Genomic DNA, 20483 nt, shown 5'->3' with positions numbered 1-20483 from the left:
TTTGGGGGAACAAAAATTTTGAAGGTAAGAACAGAATACTAGCATACTAAAGATCTGAGAGAAAGTGAAGATCCAATTAAGATATGATACCTTTTAACCGCTGGAGTAATGTGACCCATTACTACCTCACATGCTGAAAAGGCATAGACTGTACAACATGGACTGTATTACATGACAATTAATTTCTTTGTTTAAATAGCCCATTGTGTGTGCTAACAGCCAGATACTTTTAACTAAGTACGTTGCTTACTCCCTTTACTTGCAATGGCTTGGAGAGATTCTGTCTTTTGTTTGATTTGCTTCTGGTGAAATACGCTGCTCTGCTTGCCTTCAGAATAATTGTATCCAGAAGTAAAATCAGACAAAAGACAGAGAAACAGTACTGAAACTATACTGTGATAACATTTAGTTGATCCCCTTCTCCTCCAAAGCAGGATCAACAGTACCTTAAACCATTCTTGATGGAGGGGAATTTATCTTTAACAGTAGCTTTTTCAACACGAAACAAAAGGATTCTGGGTTTGCCTACAGTAACATAGTATCCTTTTTGCTTTGCCAAACCACATACCAGCAGGACTTCGACTTTATCTTCCTTGAAAAATGGAGTTGTCAGCGGAGGTTGATTGTTTATGATGGGTTGTACAGGTAGTAACATCAGATAGCTTCCAGGCGAGCATTATGCTTGAACTATATGAACATCAATAAGACACAGCAAAAATGAAAAGTATGTCTGAAAGTTTCTTCTTAGTGCCAGACAGAGAGTTACAAAACTGTTCCACAGTTGTGCCTGTTGTTACCAGGAAAGCAAGCTGGTCCTTTCCATTGCAGGATGCCAGAAGCTGTTTCTGGATTAATGAGTAAGATTTAAGACTTGTTCAGATCTTTCCTCAGTCCTAAAGAAAGTGGCATCCTGTCCCTTTATATAACAATGATTTCTAGAGTTGTGCTCTAACCTCAATGGTGGATGCCAGTTCATAGATTTTATGTAGCCATGAAAAGCTGTCAAGTGTGTACAAATAGTAACTATACCTTTGAGTATAATCTTGGAACAGGGCAGATTTTTTCACTTTTTTTCCCTGGAATATCTGTAGATCTCTAGGGAATGTAGCATATATTTCTATATACAGCTGCACTACTACTTCATTGTTTACCTGTGATTTAAAGATGCATTCACCTCACCTCTATAAAATTGTACTAAGCAGCCAGTGGTACAACTAGATCACTTTTAAAACCCAACTCAAATGCTGCAAATTTTGGCAACGTAGTAGAGCTAGATGCTTCTCCACTTTGATGCTCATGTAATTCTTTTATTTTATTTTAGGATTGAGTCCCTGCCAAGTGCCATAATTTCTGAACTGGAAGAAAAGATATCTTCAGGTTAAAATGTCACTGTGCCCATCAGTCACACTTCAATGCATAGCTGTAGTTCACAAGTTATTCAGCAGTGCAATGAATAATTCCAGTCTAGAACTTTTCTTCAAGTTCCTCATTATTAAGTCTGAGGCTACAGTGACTGGAGGCACGAATTTTGATTCTTTTTAAAAGATTTTATTTCACAAATATACAGGAATGACATTCAGGAATACAAGAATGGGTAATAAAACAATGGATCTGGTGTTAGAGCTACAGCATACATCAACTTGTATTTATAACACTGTGAGCTTCTTGTTGGCAGCCAGGTATCCTTGTCCAGTGTGATACAGCTGCATACTTGGGCTGACAATAATGTCTGTAGCATAAAAAACTGGGGAGCACTTTTTAACAGCTGACAGTACCCATGGGTACCAAAAAAAGGGTTAGTCTGTTTTATATGTGCTTGGGTAATTAAATCCTAAAAGATGTAAAGCTTTGGGTTCAATGGATAAAGAGTATACAGGGTACGGAGCACAACAGTGCCGTGGTCTGTGACTTGGATTCAGCATTGTCTTCAGTACTGCCTTGAGCTCTGTCTTCAGAGCGATTACTTTCTTTTTTATTATCTCAAACCTGAATGCATTCCCTTTCACTGTTCTTTCCCTTCTCTCTTAAACTACTATGATGTAAATAGTAGTATAACCAGTTACAGGATTTTACAGCTGTAATTTGGGTAGTTCATAGAATTAATGCCATTTGTTAAAATCTTTCATGACAGACTTCTTATATCTTGAATTTTTACGTGGATGTTTGGATTAAATAGATGTTAAAAAAAATGAAAAGGCAAAAGTAAAACCAGCTCAAGAAAAAGATGTTTTTTGTAGGTTATATGAAATCTTTTTTTTTTTAATGATGTTAATGTCCACTAGCTTTAACCACTAAACACAAAATAGCCCAGAAGATCCAGGTCTGACTGCATACATAGTAACACATAAGCACAAGTCCCCTTTACGTATATATACTGTTGTTGTTTTAAGAGATTTTGATGTTCACATTTCTTCTTTACATTCCTCCTATTTTTAAGTCCATATTTAAGGTTAACATTTAGTCCTCTGAAAAAAAAAGCTTCATAAAAATGTTCATTATCCTCATTTGCCCATACCAATAAAGTTTAATTGCTCAGTTAAATTGCCTGGTTACCTCAATTTGGAGAAATTCAGCTGTTTCTATCATTTATCCTCACACCAATACCCAACTTTAAAAATAAATGGCTGTTTTTCCATGCCTCGTGGCTAATTGTTCAGTTACAAGGGTGTAAGCAGTTCTGGCATTTGAAAGATGTGTGAAAGGCCACATGTGAATAGCTGAGGAACACAGAATCAATGACATTTATACATTATGTGTTGTTTCTATGCTTTGAAACAGTAAGTGTATTTAAGTACAAATAGGTGGAAGAACAACTTTAAAAAAATAAGATCTACATTTTTTTCGATGTCTCCTGTTGAAACTTTCTTGGCTTTCTGGTCCAGGTAGACCATTTTTAAACCGTCTCTCAGCAAAATCATCCTGCAGGAATATTCACTCCCCCATCAGTTCCTCTGAAGTCAATAGCTCTACTCTAATTCGGCAGTGGAGAGAATGGGGGCTGAGCAGGCTTTAATGTCAGAATTCACAATGAAAATGACAGACTGCAGGACTTGGCCCAGGACCACACGCTTTATCTTTGGCGAAAGAGACCCCATTACCCTGACCACCCCCTCAGCAGACTATGAAACAGGAGAGTGTGTGGAGGACTGCTGTCTTTCCATTGGTTTTCCTTTCTCCTTTACTCAAGGTTTCTCACCTGTCGGGTTTTCTTTCCCCTTTGCTGTCTCATCTTCTGGTTTTGTTTTTGCTCTTTTGGGGTAAACTTTTTCTCCTATTCTCTACCTGCCATTTGATGTCATTTTTCCCTCCTTTCCATCTTGATTCCTCTTTGTAAAGTCTCCATTCTTTACACCTCTGTCTTTCTAGTTCTTTCCTCTTACTCTCTTCTGGCTTTTTTTCTTACCCTCTTATCTTCCTTCTCTACTTCCCCTCTCTGAGGACTCTCTGCCTTTGGCCTTTTCCTGTAGATTGCGCTCAATGGTACCCTTCATGAATGCTGATTATCCTGGTTGGAGCTCTATGAATATTACACTAGCTGAGTAGCTCTTCATTTGAATCATGCCTTGCAGCCATTTAGGAGGAAAGGAGTGTGGCATCCAACTTTGACTGACAGCTGACTGGCAGGCAAGAAAAGCAGCCACCATCTCTCATGGGAATGCTCAGAAACTTGCAGAGGGAGATAAAATGTCAAACTACTGTGATCTGCAGCCTTTGCTAAGAGGCTTGAGAGATCAAACTAGATCAGACACAACCCCATTTTAGTTTGGAAAACCAAGCTGTATTGTTTCTGCCTTGAATGTCATCATCAATAGCATAATTTCTGCATTCTGCAGGACAGATTCCTATAGGGTATGGCACCTTTGGCAGTATAGACTCTCTCTAGACTCTTACCACAGGTGCACTAGCTCTGAAGTTCAGATAAAGGTTCTTACCTACACAGGATCTATTGCTCAGGGAGGTGGACATTCTCAGCATTAAGCTGTGATTTTTCTTTTTTAAATAATGTTTTACAGACCCTGTTCTAACTGTCAGCATGCTTTGAGATCAGAAATTTTCAGCTGCCTGTTGCTTCGTAGTGTATACACACAGTGTGCTTCAACCGTGGTTTGTAATAGCATAGCCCGTGGTATGAAGGTCATGTCACAGAGTCCTTAGTGAAACCACGAAACCTCACCAGAAAATGGTTGCAGCATTGTTGTGTGCAGTGTGGAATAAAAAGAGAAACAAATTGCCTTTGCTGGGTAGAGAGAATCCTCACCAAAAATGTGGGTACTGTGAATCCTAACTTAGACCAAGACCTCTTCTCATTTTTATCAATCATGAGGGAAAATACATATTACATTTTAAAGCTGAAAATCTGGCCTATAATTAAGGTATATTACTTCCAGACAAAAAAATAAAAAGGAAGATCTTTAACCAGAATTGTGAATGATTTGCCATGAAACTTCCTGGTTAAATGAGGGACGTCTTCTTGTTGATTACAATTTGAAGCTGAAGCATACTAACCTTTCTGCTGAAAGATAACCAGCAGAAGCTGGGTACACAGGAAAGAGAACTAAAAGTTGTAGCAGGCTTTGTTCTTACCTACTTGTTATTGCTGGTTTTCCAACATTTCTAAAATCAAATCTTAGATGTGTATGAAAGAAGCTTACCTTGCCAACATACTGGTAGTCAGTTCCTGTGTATTCCTCCAATAAAAAGAACTGATTCCACATCCAGCTCCTTTTGGAACGATGGAGGTCTTGCCTGCTGTTTCCAGACAATACCAAAACCTTTTCCTTTTCTGGAAAGCCACTAGTCCTTTTGGATAACGGAGTTAAGAAGCTTTGGTGGGGCTGACTAGCCCAAAACAGTAGCCAGAAGCAATGGTAAGTTCTCATCATGGCAACACAAGGAAGTCCAAATAATGACTTTTTGTCTTGTTCTCAAACTAACCTACTTTACTGCACTGAATCCAATGTCATGCCGTCTTCCTTCTTGAAATAGTCTTTGCAGTCCCAAAGGAGTTCTGAAAAGAAAAATAACAACTTTTTTAGCATTTCCAAAGGTACTTACCTGTCATGACTGCAAACAGATGAGTAATAATGATTGCGAAAAAGCTGGGCTGTTTCTGATTCAAAATATTGCAAATGGTCCTTCAAATAATCTGAGCGACTCTAAATTGAGTAGGAGTCATGATGTTTGGATGTAGGGTGTGTTGGGGGGGTGCCCTTTAACTCCTTTTGCTTCCCTTTGTCAACAAAGGCAAATCAGGCATTTTTCTTTTTACTGCCTAAGCTTTGGGATGTAACTGATAACTTTTTGATTGGGGATCTTGATCAGGTTACCTTATAACATCAAAGAAGTGCTAGCAAAAGTGTACACTGTCTTCCCAGGAGGCATTATGTTGCCATAGTTATGGGCTGAAGAGACTGGACTTCGATAACTCAATCCCTCATATTTAGCATGTTTTACCTCTGATTTCATTTACAAAGGACCAGCTAAACAGGTTGATGAAAAAAATGAGCATATTTGTCAGTATCTCACACATACTAGACCTGTTTGTTACTGCATAGGAAATGGACACTTTGCTTTTCTCATTAGCTACTGCCAGAGTATTGCACCGAGTTTTGGATCTTTAAATACCTAGTTATATATGTAAATGTTTTCACTAATAACTTCTAAAAACACAAAAAAACCCCCAGCTGATCATTGCTACCTTTGGGTTTTTACTAGCTACTGCTTCCTACCATTAGTAGTAAATACCTGTGCACGTACAAAATAATTACAAAATTATCTCTGAAGACTTCATAATTTTCAACATGCAAAAAGCTATACATAGAGTATCCTAGTATACTGTGGACAGTTCTTCTATTTTTAAAAAGCTAGAACCTTCTATTCAGGAGGAAGAAATTATACTACGTGTCTCAGGTAACCAGTCACGCAAAATGCCTAACTAACAGTTGTGGAACATTTTATAATTAGTTGATAGAAACATTCCATAACATACATTTTTGTCATAAACACACTGATAAATTTTTAGTCCAAACAGATCCATACTCCGAGAGAACGATCATTTGATTATTTTCGTTTCTTTTTTCATTGATGCTCTTTGAAAAAGTTTTGGGTTTTATTTAGTATTCTCATCAAAACCCATAAATCATCCTGAAACCAGCTCAAAATTCAGTACAGCATCTCTCAATATTTGTAAAAAAAGACTATACCAAATTGCAAAGACAATTTTTGTTTTATTTTTTAAGCAATTAACGCAACACTACTTGGATCATATTCTATATCAAAGACCATTTTTCCCCCTACATGTTTGGGTTTTTTAAAGGTGTACATTAGACAGAATTTAGCCTTTGAGCTACACTGACAGGGTTAAAACACCTACAAAGCCTCCAGTTAGCTGTTCTTCTGGTGGTTGTTTTTGTTAGTAATAAATTGTATAAAATAATCTCAAGTCTCTTACAGTTCCTGTTAGTAAATAATTTTCTATAAGGAAATACCCCTTAGCTTTTATATGAATAGTAGGTAATGTGTCATGGTTTGAGATAGCCCAAAATCCAATTTCCTAGCTCCATTCCCCTCCCACATCTCAACCCAATGTGAGATGGGTTTTTCCAGACAAAACACAACCAGATTCAGAATGGGGGAAAAGGGAATATATTACAATGACTATACAAATAAATACTACAATACATTATATACAACCTTAGCTATCTCTACTATGACATAAGTATTTAAAATGGATCAGATCTCTTCTCCCCTCCAAATAAAAGTCCAGGAGGGAAAGAAGGACAGATCCCTTCCAGTCTCTCAGGGCAGCAGCTTCTTCTAAGGCAGCAGGCTCTCTCTCTCTGTTCTTTTCTTGCAGCAGCTGATAGCTGGATCTCTGCCAGCACACACGAGGGGGTATCCCCCTCGGCCACTCAGCTCTCCAAACGAGTGGTCTTCCGTGGACTGCGTTTCCCAGGACAAGGGCGCTATCACCACGTCATATCACGAAGCACAGGGGGTCTTCGCGACAGTCCTTATCTTCAGGGGACTCAGCCCCTTGCAGAGCTCCTGTGCCCTGCCTCAAAGATGGCTGTGAGCTTCTTTGTAGCTTGCAGCAAGGGAGGGCCCTCAAGGCCAACCTCCCACACTCCATCCTGGCTGAGCTCTCAGGACGACCGAGCTTCTTAGCTCCTTAACCCATTTAGGACTTCTAATCAGTAAGAGTCCACCTCTCTCCATTTTTGGAGGGATCTCCAACGAGGTTTAGGGGAGTTTTACAGTTCTTACCCCCAAGCTTTCTCTCTGTAGAACTTAGTTCTGTTCTCTGCTGCTGTTCTTTAGTTCAGGTCTTATCAGTTGGCTTTTAGCCATAACCTCTGGACGCTGCCGCCGCTTCTGCTCTGTCTCTGCTCACTCACGATGGAAAACATCCTCCAGCTCACAGCTACAGACACATAGTCCAGCTTAACACTGTTCCAAGTCTCTGTAGCCCCCAGCTGGGGCTGGGGGGGGCAGAGGCCCCCCCAGAGGGCTCCTGCCCTCTCCTCGTGGCTTTCACAACATGGCCACCACTTCTTCTAACCTAAAACTACAACTCTTCTCTTCCGTTTGGTTGTGGTATGTTTACATTTTTGCAGGAGCGCTCATTGGACAGAATTTCAAAACTCTCAGGGGTTTCCACCCCTTGGGGTCTACCACTTTTCTTATCCTCTGGGGGAAAACAAAGTCCAAACCACTACATAATGGAACAGGACTGTTCAAACAATATTGCTTTACTGCTTCACAAGGTAAAAGAGGTTAAGGGGTAACTTCTGGGTGAGAAGGAGTCAGTTTTTCAGCATTAAGAGGAAAATGGAAAAGGCACAATTAATTCTGAAGAAGTGTACTTTTCTCTGGAGAAAAGGGAAGGTTTCTAGTCAGATTTTGTGAGCCAGTGAGCTTTCTGTGGGTAAAAACAACTCTGTCCTGAAGGTCATGGGAGCTGTGTCCACATACAGCTTTAAGTGTTGTGACTGAGACACTACATGAGTGTACACACACATACACATAAACATCTACACACAGAACAGCAAGAACAGAGCTGCTGACCAGTACAAGACCTTCCCAGAGGATGAACAGAAAAAGCCAGCATGACTAAGCTTTACAATGTATTTAACAATTGCCTTCAGTGCAATTGATGGAGCAGTGCCAAACTAGTGTGCAGGTCGCTGGAGGGGGACATGGGCAGCAGATTTAGGCACCAATGTAGGGAGAGCTGAGGTGGCCTTGACTCTCTCTTTGTCTATAGTCTCTCTTATCCTCCTCCTGTACCCTTCTGACCTGCACGGGATCTTGTCCTTTACAACTCTGCCAAAATCCACTCAAACCTTGGCTCTGAGTGGACTGGATTCTGATCGACATTTTCCTTCATGTGATATGAAAGAAGAAAATGTGTCTCACACAATATTTTTGATTTCCATTTTCTTGCCAAGTTGCTTTGCGGGGAGGTCGGGGCCTGCCCAGGTGAGTTAAGTAGTGCCCTGAGCAGTGGCAGACCCGGTGAGCTGCCAGGTATCAGCATGCACGTATCATCAGGATGATCTGTGTTGGAGGGCAGATGTGAAAAATGGATTAAATGGTAGCTCTGGCGGTGCACATGCGACTTGCCTTACTGGGGAGGCAGAGTCTGAGGTAGGGAGCACAGCATATGAGCAAACCTATTTTTTTGCTGTTAGTGAAGTCTGCATGGACTGCTGAGGCATAAGGAGTGAAAATCCTCACCTGACAGACTCCTCCAGTGCTCATTCCATTACCCCTATGGCCAAATCCCATGGTGGGGTTCCATACCTCTACTCCTGCACATAACATTTCCTGAGAAGTGCTGCCTGGAGCAGCATTACCTAGACAGGATTTGTGCCAGCCTTTTAAAGGATCAGTCCTTCAAATGCCAATTGCCAGGAAACAATTATTCCTGCAGGGGAATTTTCTGCACTTGAAGTCAGCTATATTTCACAGCTCTGATGTCATGGGAAAGGTTTTATAGTGGCTCATGCTGAAATATAGCTTACAAGAATGATATCATAGCTGTGAAATACAGCCTTTTACTCTCCCCTGCAGAGATGTGTCCAAAATGCTGAAATAAGGGCATGATCCCATAATGTCCTTCTTGACTGCATAGTCTTCATGATGCAGCAGAGCAGCTAAGCCCTGGCAGCTTCCCTGTGAGTGGCAAGAGAGGAGACACACCTTTACAGATCTCGGCTTAAGCATGCAACTGGGGTAAGTACCAGCTGAATCCAGGGTGTCTTTGCCCTGTAGGTGCTGATAACTGTTTTATGGATCATAGTGATAAATTCAGTTGAGTGAATAAAAAGGATAGGAGCACTATACTCTGAGCTGAACCGTTAGCAGAGTGAGCTCTTATGGCTCTTAAATGCCATTTTGTGCTCCAGTCCCAACATCTCATGCTCCACAGAGATCTCTGCAATGTAACAGTTTCTCTTGTGCAATCTCCTTTCTTTATTCTGGAAACAAGTCATTCACCAGGGATATTTTATTTTCTTTAAATGCAGATGTGTAAATATAACCGATGGGACCTTGGGATGGGGGCTAAAATTTTTTTTCTTCACATTGCACAAAGACAAGTAAAAAGAAGCACTTTAAACATGGCATTTCTCTCAGCCTTCAGCTGGTCAGCTGGCTGGGGAACTTGCTGTGTTAACCAACTGTCAAGAGTGAAAAACAATTTTAGTGTACAACAGCCTCAGACAACTGGCTTAGCTCTGTCATCTCAAATATATAGCAAATCTAGGCTTTTCATGAAAAAAGAAGAAATCTGCACATCCAAGCTTAAAAATGATCGCAGTCTAACTTTAGCTATGATCATTGTTAACATAAAAGCAATGTCACTTGCAGCCACAGAACTTTCTTCAGTGTGACAAGTCGCAGATTTAAAGTTTATGTTCGTTCCTCTTTAAAGGATCAAAACCTCAGAGAATTGCTTAATGACTATGAATATCGGCTTCAAAATTATTTCCATAGCCTTTCTATTTACCCTGTTCCCCAAGATTTCATTAATGTAAGTAATGTCATAATGTGAGAATTCAGTGCAAATTTACACCCTTCCAGAGAAATACTTAAGTCTTTCAGCTATATATCAAGGAGGAAATGCATTCATTGGAGTCACTCCTATAAATCTGGGAGCTCTGCTCTGGAGATGTCTTTCTGGCACAGTGACAGGCATCAGGTACAGATTTTTGGCATAAGGAACCCCAAAGAGGTTCCACCTCCACTTCTATTCAGCACTCCCAGCTGGTTGTTAAAAAAACAGACTAGAAAAGGGCCTTCCCATGAGAGGCATTAGCAAGGAGAGGGAAAACAGTTTTTCCTCATTCTTTTCTGTTCAACCCCATTGTATTCACTTCATCAATAGACTCTCAAAAGGAATATGCTTTAAAAAGCATCCTAGACTCTGGACTTGAGCATAATTTCTTTTCTGAACCCATGCATTCAATTACATTTCTGTATGAATTTATACATCTTCGATGTTATGGGTTGCTGATTATTAGATTTTAAATAGCTTCTAAATAGGCTAACAACCATTGGTGTCTCTGAAGTTTCTGGCATTACCTTTATTCAAACAGAAGTGCCAGCATAATAGATCCTTTATTCCCTAGTCAGCTAGGTACAGTTTCATTGTTTGAGTGTTGGATACAAAGCTTCACACATTTGATTAAGATCCATTAGTACACTGGAATGAACATTAATTGTGTTTTCAAGAAATGATAATGTACTGCTATTCTCACATAGAGATTGAATGAGCAGGTGAAAGTTAATAGATGCTTTAGCACAGTAATTTAGGAAAATGAGCATGGGAAATGTTTTAGGGTTTGGGGCTTATTTATTTATTTATTTATTTCTGTGACACAATAAACTACATCAATCCTTATGAAATTTGCTTAGGTTCTTGGAGAAAAATGCACAAATGCAGAGAACAGACCCTGCTCTCTCATTCTAGATTAAAGTATGAATAGATTAAACTACGAATGCACAAGTATATGTGCCTTTACTGACCCCAAAGTGGGTCTGATTTATAGCTGTTCCTGGAAAGATGCGGACTAGTCCCTGGCTTCATCATTATATGAAGTGCTTACCAGCAGTGGCCTTTAAAAGAAAAAGAGGGCTCTGCCTTGGAAGCTTTAATTTATATTTAATTTTGTAGAAGACGGGGGGGACGCACTAAAAGTATTCTGACATCATTTTCTATATGCTTACCCAGCCAGCACCAATCGAGTCTGTCAGGCAAACTGACCTTGCTTAAATCCCAAACAATTCTACCGAGCCAACTGCCAGCCACAGTAACTGGACCGCAGGCTTTGCCTTCACAGTTTCCCTGTACAGCAGAGTCAGTTTCTAGGCCCCCAGCGAGACCATGCAGTGCAAGAAACTCTCTGTACTCACATAGTCTTGCTGGAAGGACTCTCCCCTGCCTGCAAACATCAGGTGCAAGTGTTAAACCTTTCCAGCCTGAGAGAGGGGAAGATATCAACATCACGTTGTTAAAGCCTGAGGAATGGAACGTGGCAAAGCGTTAATGGGGGAGGAGGAAAATGGCTTAACAGTGACTCCTGTGTTTGCTGTGTCAGGTGTGACAGCCTTTCCCCCTCCTTACTGCAAAACCAAACCTAAGGAGCAATGTCCAAGTCCCTATGAGAATTTAAATGACCCAAAGGAGCCAGGACCATAGGCTGTCCTTGAGGCTGTCCTCTCTAGTGTGAAGTATGTGATTCTGCTAGCCCACAGGCAAGACTGCAAAGAAATGATTAAAGCTTTAAGGAAAGTCTGCAGAAAAATTGCTTTCTCACCATGGAGGAGGAAAGGTTAAAGTAGCATTAGTTGTACAAAGAAAAGCAAGTATTCCAGCTAACTTCAAAAATTAGAAGCTTCCAATTTATCATATTCACTTATTTTCAGTGTCATATTCATATATTTTAATATATTATATATTAGTACATTTTCATAAATAGGAAAGAATTTCATTATATTTTCAGTAATAGCTAAGTTTCATAAGCTGTAACACTGCAGACTTGCCCATAATTGACTTGGACTTAAAAAGCAGTTGTTGAGTTTGAGCTTACTTTACAATTATGTCTCTCTTATGACCATTCAAATTTGAAAGTCTTCATCTAATAATTTTCTCAAGTGTGAATAAGCTTTTACAGCACTGAAACCCAAATGCTTTTTTTCTTTATTGTCCATGAGGTTTTCCCTTGTAAATATCAGCCATAAATGGAACAAAATGTCATTTTTCCAGTGTAAAGACAGCTGATGAAATTTTAATCTTCTGATCACTTTTTTATATCTTTGTTATATAAACCCATATACTCTAGTGATCATTCCTGTAAATACACCTCTGAAATAACAAAGCAGAACAGAGCCAAGAGAGAATTCAGACTGAAAGATTTGTGGGTTTAAACTAGAGGTACTTTATGAAGACATCAAGTACACAATGTAATTGCAGCCAGCAGCAGTTGATTATAGTGTCTTTCAAAGTCATTTTTTTATTCAATTCTCTCAGCAGGCAAAAAGGTCCAGAACTATAAAAATAACTAAATGCAGCAAAAATGCTAAGATAACTACTACCTCTGTCCTGCACTGGAACTATTAACATGGTGGTTTTGCACAATGCAACTGATTTAATCCTAGTGGACCTCAATGCTCACAAGCACCAGCCCTCACAAAAGCACACACTGACAAAAGAGGGCAAGTCAGCAGTGTATCTCCTGCTTTGATTCATGAATGGCTGTGGCAAAAGATGACTGTATGACTTTATTCAGCAGCTGGTGAGTGAACTGATGATGTTGTTTGTCTGCTCTCAGATATTTTGATTTTTTTTTTCCACCTGACAGTTGAAAAGAGCCTTAGTATCATCTTGTTTCAGAGATGTCCACTCTCAGTCTCTGTAGTTAGCCACACTGGGCTTTTATCCACTGTGCATAAACAGTTTCAACACACAAGACAGAGGGAAGGAAATCTTGTTTCCACTCTATGGCTGCACTGAATGATGTTTCTGTGGCACGGTTGGAACGTGGACTTATATTCCTGAGGCTTATAGCAGTATTTTAATCACAAGGTTATTATTCTTCCTCTCTGAGGGAAGTCCAAGACATCTGTGCTTTAAGCACCACGTGCACCTTAGCTGCAACATACTGACTGGATGTTGGTGTATGCTGGAGGGTGTGTGGACACTGTAGCTGGACACCCAGAAAAGGATCTGACATTCCCTGGATGTGAAGGCGAGAGCAATAACTGCTGCAAGAGCAACAACTTTACGTAGGTATCACAGGCTGGTCACCTCTGCAAGCAGTAATATGGAATGGGAAGGACAGACACAGCTCCAGCTGATCCTGCCCTCTTTGTGAGCTACCTCTGTGTGGCACTAACAGGAAGCAGGAGCTGGTCCTGGGAAAGGTTTCTAGCTTCTTTTGCCTTTTGCAGGTGATGTGGGGACAGACCTCCACAGTATTTCAATGTCCCCCTGCTAATGCTGCATTCTAATCTAAAGCAGGGGACAGGTATGTGACTAACAGGTAATACAAACTAATACTGTAAATTATACTAAGTTTTTCCCTGATGGAGAGAGAAGACTATAACAGTCAAGCAATCAACTATATTTAATAGGAGAACAAATCAGTAATGGTCCTACTGCTGTGCATATCTGGTATATGGGTCTTTTATTCCTAATCAATATCTTAACAGCAGAGAGCAGCAGATGTGCATGGAACCATAGCCAAAGAGTTTTCAGCAGTACACGAAGTAAGCCTGAAGCCATGAAAATGCTGCAGGAAAACCTTATTCCTTGTTGCAGTACTCAATGGAAGTCTGTAATACTATCATCCTGTTGTGCAAGTTACTGTTGTTCTCAGACATGTAACTTGCAGTTTCTTTTATAAAGTTGGGGTTTTCCCTAACCCTATTTATTTATTTAAGAATAGGGAACTAGCAGGATCTTCAAAGAAAGAGTGTCATCAAAAAGAAATTAATGTCTGAAAAGGAGCCTAGCCTTCCTACTCAGATAATAGAAAGTGAAAGGCTCTTGGGTGACGTGAAGTGCCTAAGTTAAAATGTTTTGTCTCCCCACTGAAAAAGCTACATGGTATGGATACCTTTTCTTCTGTTTCTGTTTTGATACTGAAATTGGGAAGTCTCCTAGACAGGCTCTTGATCAATAACATTTTAGGCTTTTCATTGTGAAGCAAAAATAGAGCTGTTTTAAAACAAGACTGCAGTCTGAGAAAGGTATGGGATGCCACCACTCTGCAGTAAAGGAACTATTAAAAATCTTTGACACATTAAAGAAAAACATGGCCAGCTTCTCCCTGAAAACTGTTTTTCTTATGGAAGGGGAGATACCCTGTTTTACTTTATTTCATGCACACTCAGCCTACCATTTATTAGCTATCTACCTCCATGCCATTTGAAGAAAATTATCCACAAGCTCCCATAAGTAAGATAGAACCAAAGGCAGCAAATCCTTTCCGTGCTGATCAGCAATTACTCAAAGCCAAAGATACTCTCTAAAAACAAGAGGAAAATCTGGGCTTGCAGATGCTTTGGTGGCATTTAGTGGCAAGTACTGCAGTGTGATAATGAAGGCAGAGACTATACTGCCAAATGCATAATCAAGAATAAAAGAAAGGAGGAGGTAAGGTTTCATTTCAATAGGCACTAGCGTATCTTCCTATCAAAGACTGACTATTTTTGGCAGTAGCAATTAGGCAATTCAATGACAGACACAAGAAAAAGTAAATTATTTGACAGGAATGTTTTGGATGTGCTTTGGGCAGTGTATATTGTTGTCAAACATGATATTAATTGCTAAAATCCTGCTTTATTTTCTACAGAAGAAACCCACATACTGTGATAACAGAATCATTATTGCAAGTGGTACAACTGAGGGAAAACAGGTAAGCAAAGTTCCTATGATTCTAATTTAGGCATGTTAGAGTTTATGTGCTTTTCTTACGTACAAAAGAGATTGTTCTTTTCTATTTTTTATTTACAGCTGTCTGCAACTTCACATTTTTAGGATAGCCACAATCCCAAATGGGATAGCTGCTGTCTCTTTTTTTAGCGACCTTAATCTTTTCTGCCTGCCTTTCGCAGTTCTCCACTATATAGACTCTCCTGGCTACCCCCATTCCCAGTGTGTCCCATTTTTCTGTGGTAGAGTAAAGCAGCTGTCTTTCTTAAGCAATTTTCCATTCGCTAGCTGCTGTTTGCTGCTTCTTCTCTGCTAGAGGCTCAGTGCTCACTACATTTTTCTTGACTTCTTGACAGAAACATACGCTAATTTCCCATTCTGAAGTTAGGTGAAAACAAACGTGAGGTGGGACATAAGGTACTGGACCTGGGGAGTATATTAGAAATAGCTAAACTTTGGCTTTGTATTTGATTGTTGAAGGTTTTCTTATTTCTCACAGACTTTCATGGCCATTTACCAATGTGAAATGGATACAGAGTGCTACCAAATGAGAAATGCTTGCAATGTTCAGCTCATTGTGGGCAAGTGAACTCCATTTGTGCAAATACGCTCCAACAGGAGAAATCAACTGGAAAATAAAGAGATGCCCATTAAGACTAATTTCATTATGAATGTGCTATTAAAAGAAGTCTGGATTAGTAGGTCATGTCTCTTTTTTGATGAAAGAGTCTGTTATTTCTTTGATCATGATAGCAACTGGCTACACTAAAATGCTATAGCTTCTTTAGAAGCCTCAATATTACCTCTATTAACTACATAGCTTAAGAAGCTGTAGTGAAAGAGAGGAGAGCTAATGCACATGGGCTGGCCTCCCATCTTAAATCTTTTCATCCTACTTAGGATCCTGTTAAGGATCTAGGAGATTTTCCCAAGTAGGGCTAGACTAGATGGCAGAGAATGGAAATAGCCCTGAGGACAGACAAGGACTAGCAAGAGAATCAAGCTGCAGCAACGAGAGGGACTGACCATTTCTGAGTGACTTCAGAGCTCCTAGGACTGGATAATGAGTATTAAAGTGGGAATAAGACATGTTTGTGATTCATTCAAGGTGAATAAATACCACTCCAAGCTGACAGGGATGTTCTAGCAGTTTGACTAGTAGGACATTCTGGTTCCAGCAGGATGATATTTATTCACTGTACAACTGCATGCCAGAACCATCTACATTCTGCCTGTGACTTCAGATGAGGCAATAAACTTTACCACTTCAGTGTGTATTTCCAGCCATGATGATTCATTACTTAACTGAGGTTTTGTGAACAGTGAGTGATGTTTCTGAAACTCTTTAAGTTTCTTGAATAGGAAACATGCATACTTGCTTTTCAAATCACTAATATGAGAGGTGGCTTTCTTCCTTGAAAAGGACCTTTTAATACGGTTTTGCTAGTAATTTTATGTTTCTCAGAATATGAAAATGTATAAAAGAATAATGTTACTTATGACTGAATAGGTTCTGAAGTATTTAATAATGCCACTTATGTCACTAGTTCTTTGAAAAAACTTAATGAGTTGTTTAATTAGGAATATTGAAGAAATCTGAATCACACCTTTTTTTTCTCTCTTGGTTTATACAGCTCTGTATACATACACTGTGAACATCAAATACTATATAGGTGACTAACCCCTTTGTATCGTTAAAGCATACTCCTCTGGGCATTGAAAACAACAAGATGTATATGATCAGATCCCTGTAAAAACGTTGCTTCTTAGGAATGGGGGAAAAAAACAACAACAAAAAAGGCAGGAAAGACTGTGATCTGACTTAAAACAATTGGTGTTTCTGGTGTCATTGAATTCTTTGCGAAATCTCTTTGGGATATACAGAAAGGTTATATTTTTGCAAGTGGAGTCTATAATGGAATTACTGAAATCTTCCCCTTGAGTAATGGAGACTTGAATATGGTGCTTTGTTTTTAAAATCTGTTCCAGACAGACTCCTTTCTACTGTTTTCCACCTAAGGGAGCTGGAGCCATGCTGCAACTCTTAACTATATTGTTAATGCTAAATAACTATGTGATCATCATATGCAGCAAATTGGGGATTAGAAGCTTCTAGGACAGCTCTGCTTTTATGTTTTAGACAACTGAAGGAGGTAATCGCAAAAATAAAAAACGTGTGATTCAAGTGGTTGTTCTTGGTCCAGGATTCAGCAGAACACTCCTCTGTGAAAGCCAATGAAGACAGGAAAATTGGCCTTCTTTGCTCACTGGAGTTTTGGTTTTGCTTCTGAATTAATTCCAAGGAGTTGCCAGGATTGATAACCACAATCAATAACACTGGAGAAGTAATTTGGGAGGAGTAGAATTATAAGAAACCATTTCTGCACAATTTCAGTTTTCATGCCTGTAAACAGATGTCTCTGTTTAAAAAAACAAAGAGATACTAATCTGGACAAGAGTGACTTACTTCTATTTCAGAAAATCCTTTTCATCAGGTATTCCCCTGAGCAGCTAATGCTCAAGAAAATTATTTCCAGTAAAAAAAAAACAAATGTGACCAACTGAGGAGCCAGTACAAACTCTGACAGTACCCTTCACATCAGAGAGGGGTAAATCAGCTACTCTTGCATTAGGGGAAAGACTACTCCATATATCTTAAGTATCTCCTTGAGCCAAAACTAAGCTTCTCTGATGCTCTACCAACCAGCCTCAGTTTTGTTGAAACTTTTAAGAATTTTGTATCATTAGAGCCAGCATGTCACTCCTAATTTTTTTTAAATGTTTCTTAGTTCTACTATTGCTTCTTTCAATTGTTGCTACTTTTTCCTTATTGGCAAAATTTCTGTTAGCCTGATTTTAATGACTGTGCTGGTTTGAAAGTTAACCAGCAGAGGAAACCAAGCCAACTCAAAGAGAGATTACAAGTCAGAATAACAATTTAATAAAATAATACAATAAGTACGACCACGCAGACAAGCAACAGGCAATAACCCACAAAACCCAAATGTACAACCCAGCACCCCGGGGCACAAACGAAGCGGTGCTACCTGGGCCCCCCCTTGAGTCCAAAACAAAGGGAGAGGGGAAAAACCTGCTGGTGGGAGAGCTGCTGCAGTCCAACCAAAAGTGGTAATTGTAGTCCGGCCAAGGGTGGTGAAGAGCTGCAGGTTGAGAGCGATGAGCTGCGGTCCTCCTCTGGATCCCACGAGTGGTCCCAAAGGTTCCGAAACTCCAGGTTTATATACTCTCCAGTTCAGGTGGGAATGTTCAGTCCTCCCCTCAGAGCGGGGAATTCCATAAAAGGGTATGAGGGTGCTCAGGAACATTCCCCCCCCCCACCCCCCCTCGCAGGCCTCTACTGACAACAGTTTCTGGGAAATGGCATGGAGGGCTATAGAATACACAGTTTGGGCTATACCCATTCAGTGATGAATCGGTCCCAGCTGTTCTAACCAGGACAATGATTAAAGCTGAAATGACTGGAGCTTTTCACCATTTGAAGTGACCAAATGTTTACTGACTATATCTAGAGAAATCCATGCTTTTGCAACAATAAAAGCAATTAATTAAATCTCAAACTTTTCTAAAAATTGCACTTATTTGCACTCCTCACACATTCCACTTCAGTATCTTAAATATTACATGCAATTCTAGTGCACTGTGACTGTCGTCAGCTTAGGCTGCTTCCTTCTAGAGAGATAAAAGCCTCCTTCCTGTCAAGGTCACTTAGCTTTGATCCTGAAGTCCTCCCAGTTTCTGCTTTCCTGTTTCATTCTCACCTCTAATTATGGGCAAACTGATGTAAGCTGAAAATTGTCAAATTGTCCTGAAAGCAAACATGACTGTTTATTCACCTAAGGTAACCATGTAGTCCCAATTACCAAGGAGTTTGGTCACTTAATAATCTTTACTGTATTTAACCTCAGAGTAATTCTGGGAGAATTGTAAAGCTACCATTCCTGAACACAGAAAGGGAATGTAAAGACCAGATCTTCAAAGGCATTTAGAAACCTAACTCTTACTGCAATCAGGTCAATGGCACTTAAGCCTCTTATTCCTTGACATTTTAGCACTAATTCAGAAAGAGAAGACTATATGGACACCAAAAAATTTGAGAAGTTATTATAAACTGAACATGGATAAACTCAAATACACACATGTGTTTTCTTCGTATTACTCGGTAAGATTTAATGTTTTTCTACTTCAGCCTTGACAACTTTGCTTTTAATGATCTTTTCTCAAGTTGTATAACATTTACAGTTTTATGATATTCCTCACATGCTGGATGACGACAAGTTTAAAAACAAAATCAAGATGATACCAGCAGTTTCTTAGCTCTGTCTACACATTATCTGTTGAACTGTCTTGTGATTAATTTTTTTTTCTTCAGTTATATAACAAATCCCTAATTGATCTGTTTTAAACCAGAAATTAGATTCTTTCTCCTATTTAAAGCCCTTGCAACTTAGCAACCATGCAGATATTAGGTACATACAGGTAATATGAGGGAAAGTTTGCCCCAGAGTTATCTGCCCTTTCCATAATCTCTAACCAATACACCTTTCTTCTGATTTACTGCAAGCTGTTTTAGACTGTAGGTGGTAAGAGCACTTTTTATCAAGTATAGGCACTTATAAAGCACTAGGGAGTACCCAAGATTCAGGCTGTCTACGGAAAACATGGTATTTCATTAAATGAGCAATCTAAGATTTATGATTTTAGATTTTCTTTCCTTTTTGTTTAAAAGTGCCTGAAGTTTGTTGGAAATGTAATATATTGCCACTTAGTACCATATTCCAAGTGTTGAGCTTACATGTGTATATATAATATTAAATATATATATATATAAGCCTGCACCTGTGTGCTGTACACTACTACCTATAGTAATAACGGCTTCTGTAATGCTGCTATTGGTGGGAATTGAACTTTGATTTCAGTGCTCAATAGCTAAAGTGTTTCTTTGATGTTAGTATCCAGAATAGTACAGAGGCTTAAAACCACAAGCCACTGTTTCTCAAAATGAAAGTGTCACTCTATCAGATGTGAATAGAGCTGAGCGATTTCATCTTGGAAGAAAACCTCAGTGTTTGGGGGAATACCATGGAACACTTTGATTGCAGGTCATTTGGCTGTAACTGAAAAAGAACAGGTAAGAAGAGTTTTACTGACATAAGCATTGATGTCATTGCTATGTAAAGGACGCGTTAGGAGTACCACTGTGAACACAGCTTTTGTAGCCCTGCACCTTAGGAAGTAAGATGTTGCCATTGCTAACAAAACCATTTTGTTTTACCTTAACACAGGCCATTTCAGGTCTTGCCTGGTCCTGAGTTTACCTTAGCTTGTTTTAGCTGAATCAGCAACTGCCCAACAGATGGCTAATGTCCAACTTATTTTTGGTGTTGGCTTCACTCTGTAAAATTGCCTGATTTTACCCTAAAGAAATTATACCATGTATGTTGTTCCAACAACTCTTAAGTGAATAATCTGTAACTAAAGTTGGGCATCAATTAAAAAAGTGATATTAACAGACTGTGTGAAA

General features: G+C 39.5%; 1 protein-coding gene across 3 annotated transcripts in view; it reads right to left on the bottom strand.

Annotated features, from left to right (window-relative positions):
• LOC116790993 (cadherin-6) overlaps positions 1-20483 on the bottom strand; it is a 109538-nt gene that overhangs the window by 51672 nt on the left and 37383 nt on the right. For all 3 annotated transcript variants that reach the window (XR_004358586.1, XM_032696622.1, XM_032696633.1), the window contains exon 2: positions 4653-5008. Coding sequence is in view for 2 of the 3 variants with exons in the window: in XM_032696622.1 (XP_032552513.1) it covers positions 4653-4883 (231 nt within the window). In the remaining variant the exon portion in view is untranslated. The remainder of the gene's footprint in view (positions 1-4652; positions 5009-20483) is intronic.

This window comes from Chiroxiphia lanceolata, chromosome 1 (genome assembly GCF_009829145.1).
Source record: "Chiroxiphia lanceolata isolate bChiLan1 chromosome 1, bChiLan1.pri, whole genome shotgun sequence".
Lineage (NCBI taxonomy): Eukaryota > Metazoa > Chordata > Aves > Passeriformes > Pipridae > Chiroxiphia > Chiroxiphia lanceolata.
The sequence above is the reverse complement of the archived record's forward strand: the minus strand, read 5'-3'. Positions and strand labels throughout refer to the sequence as shown.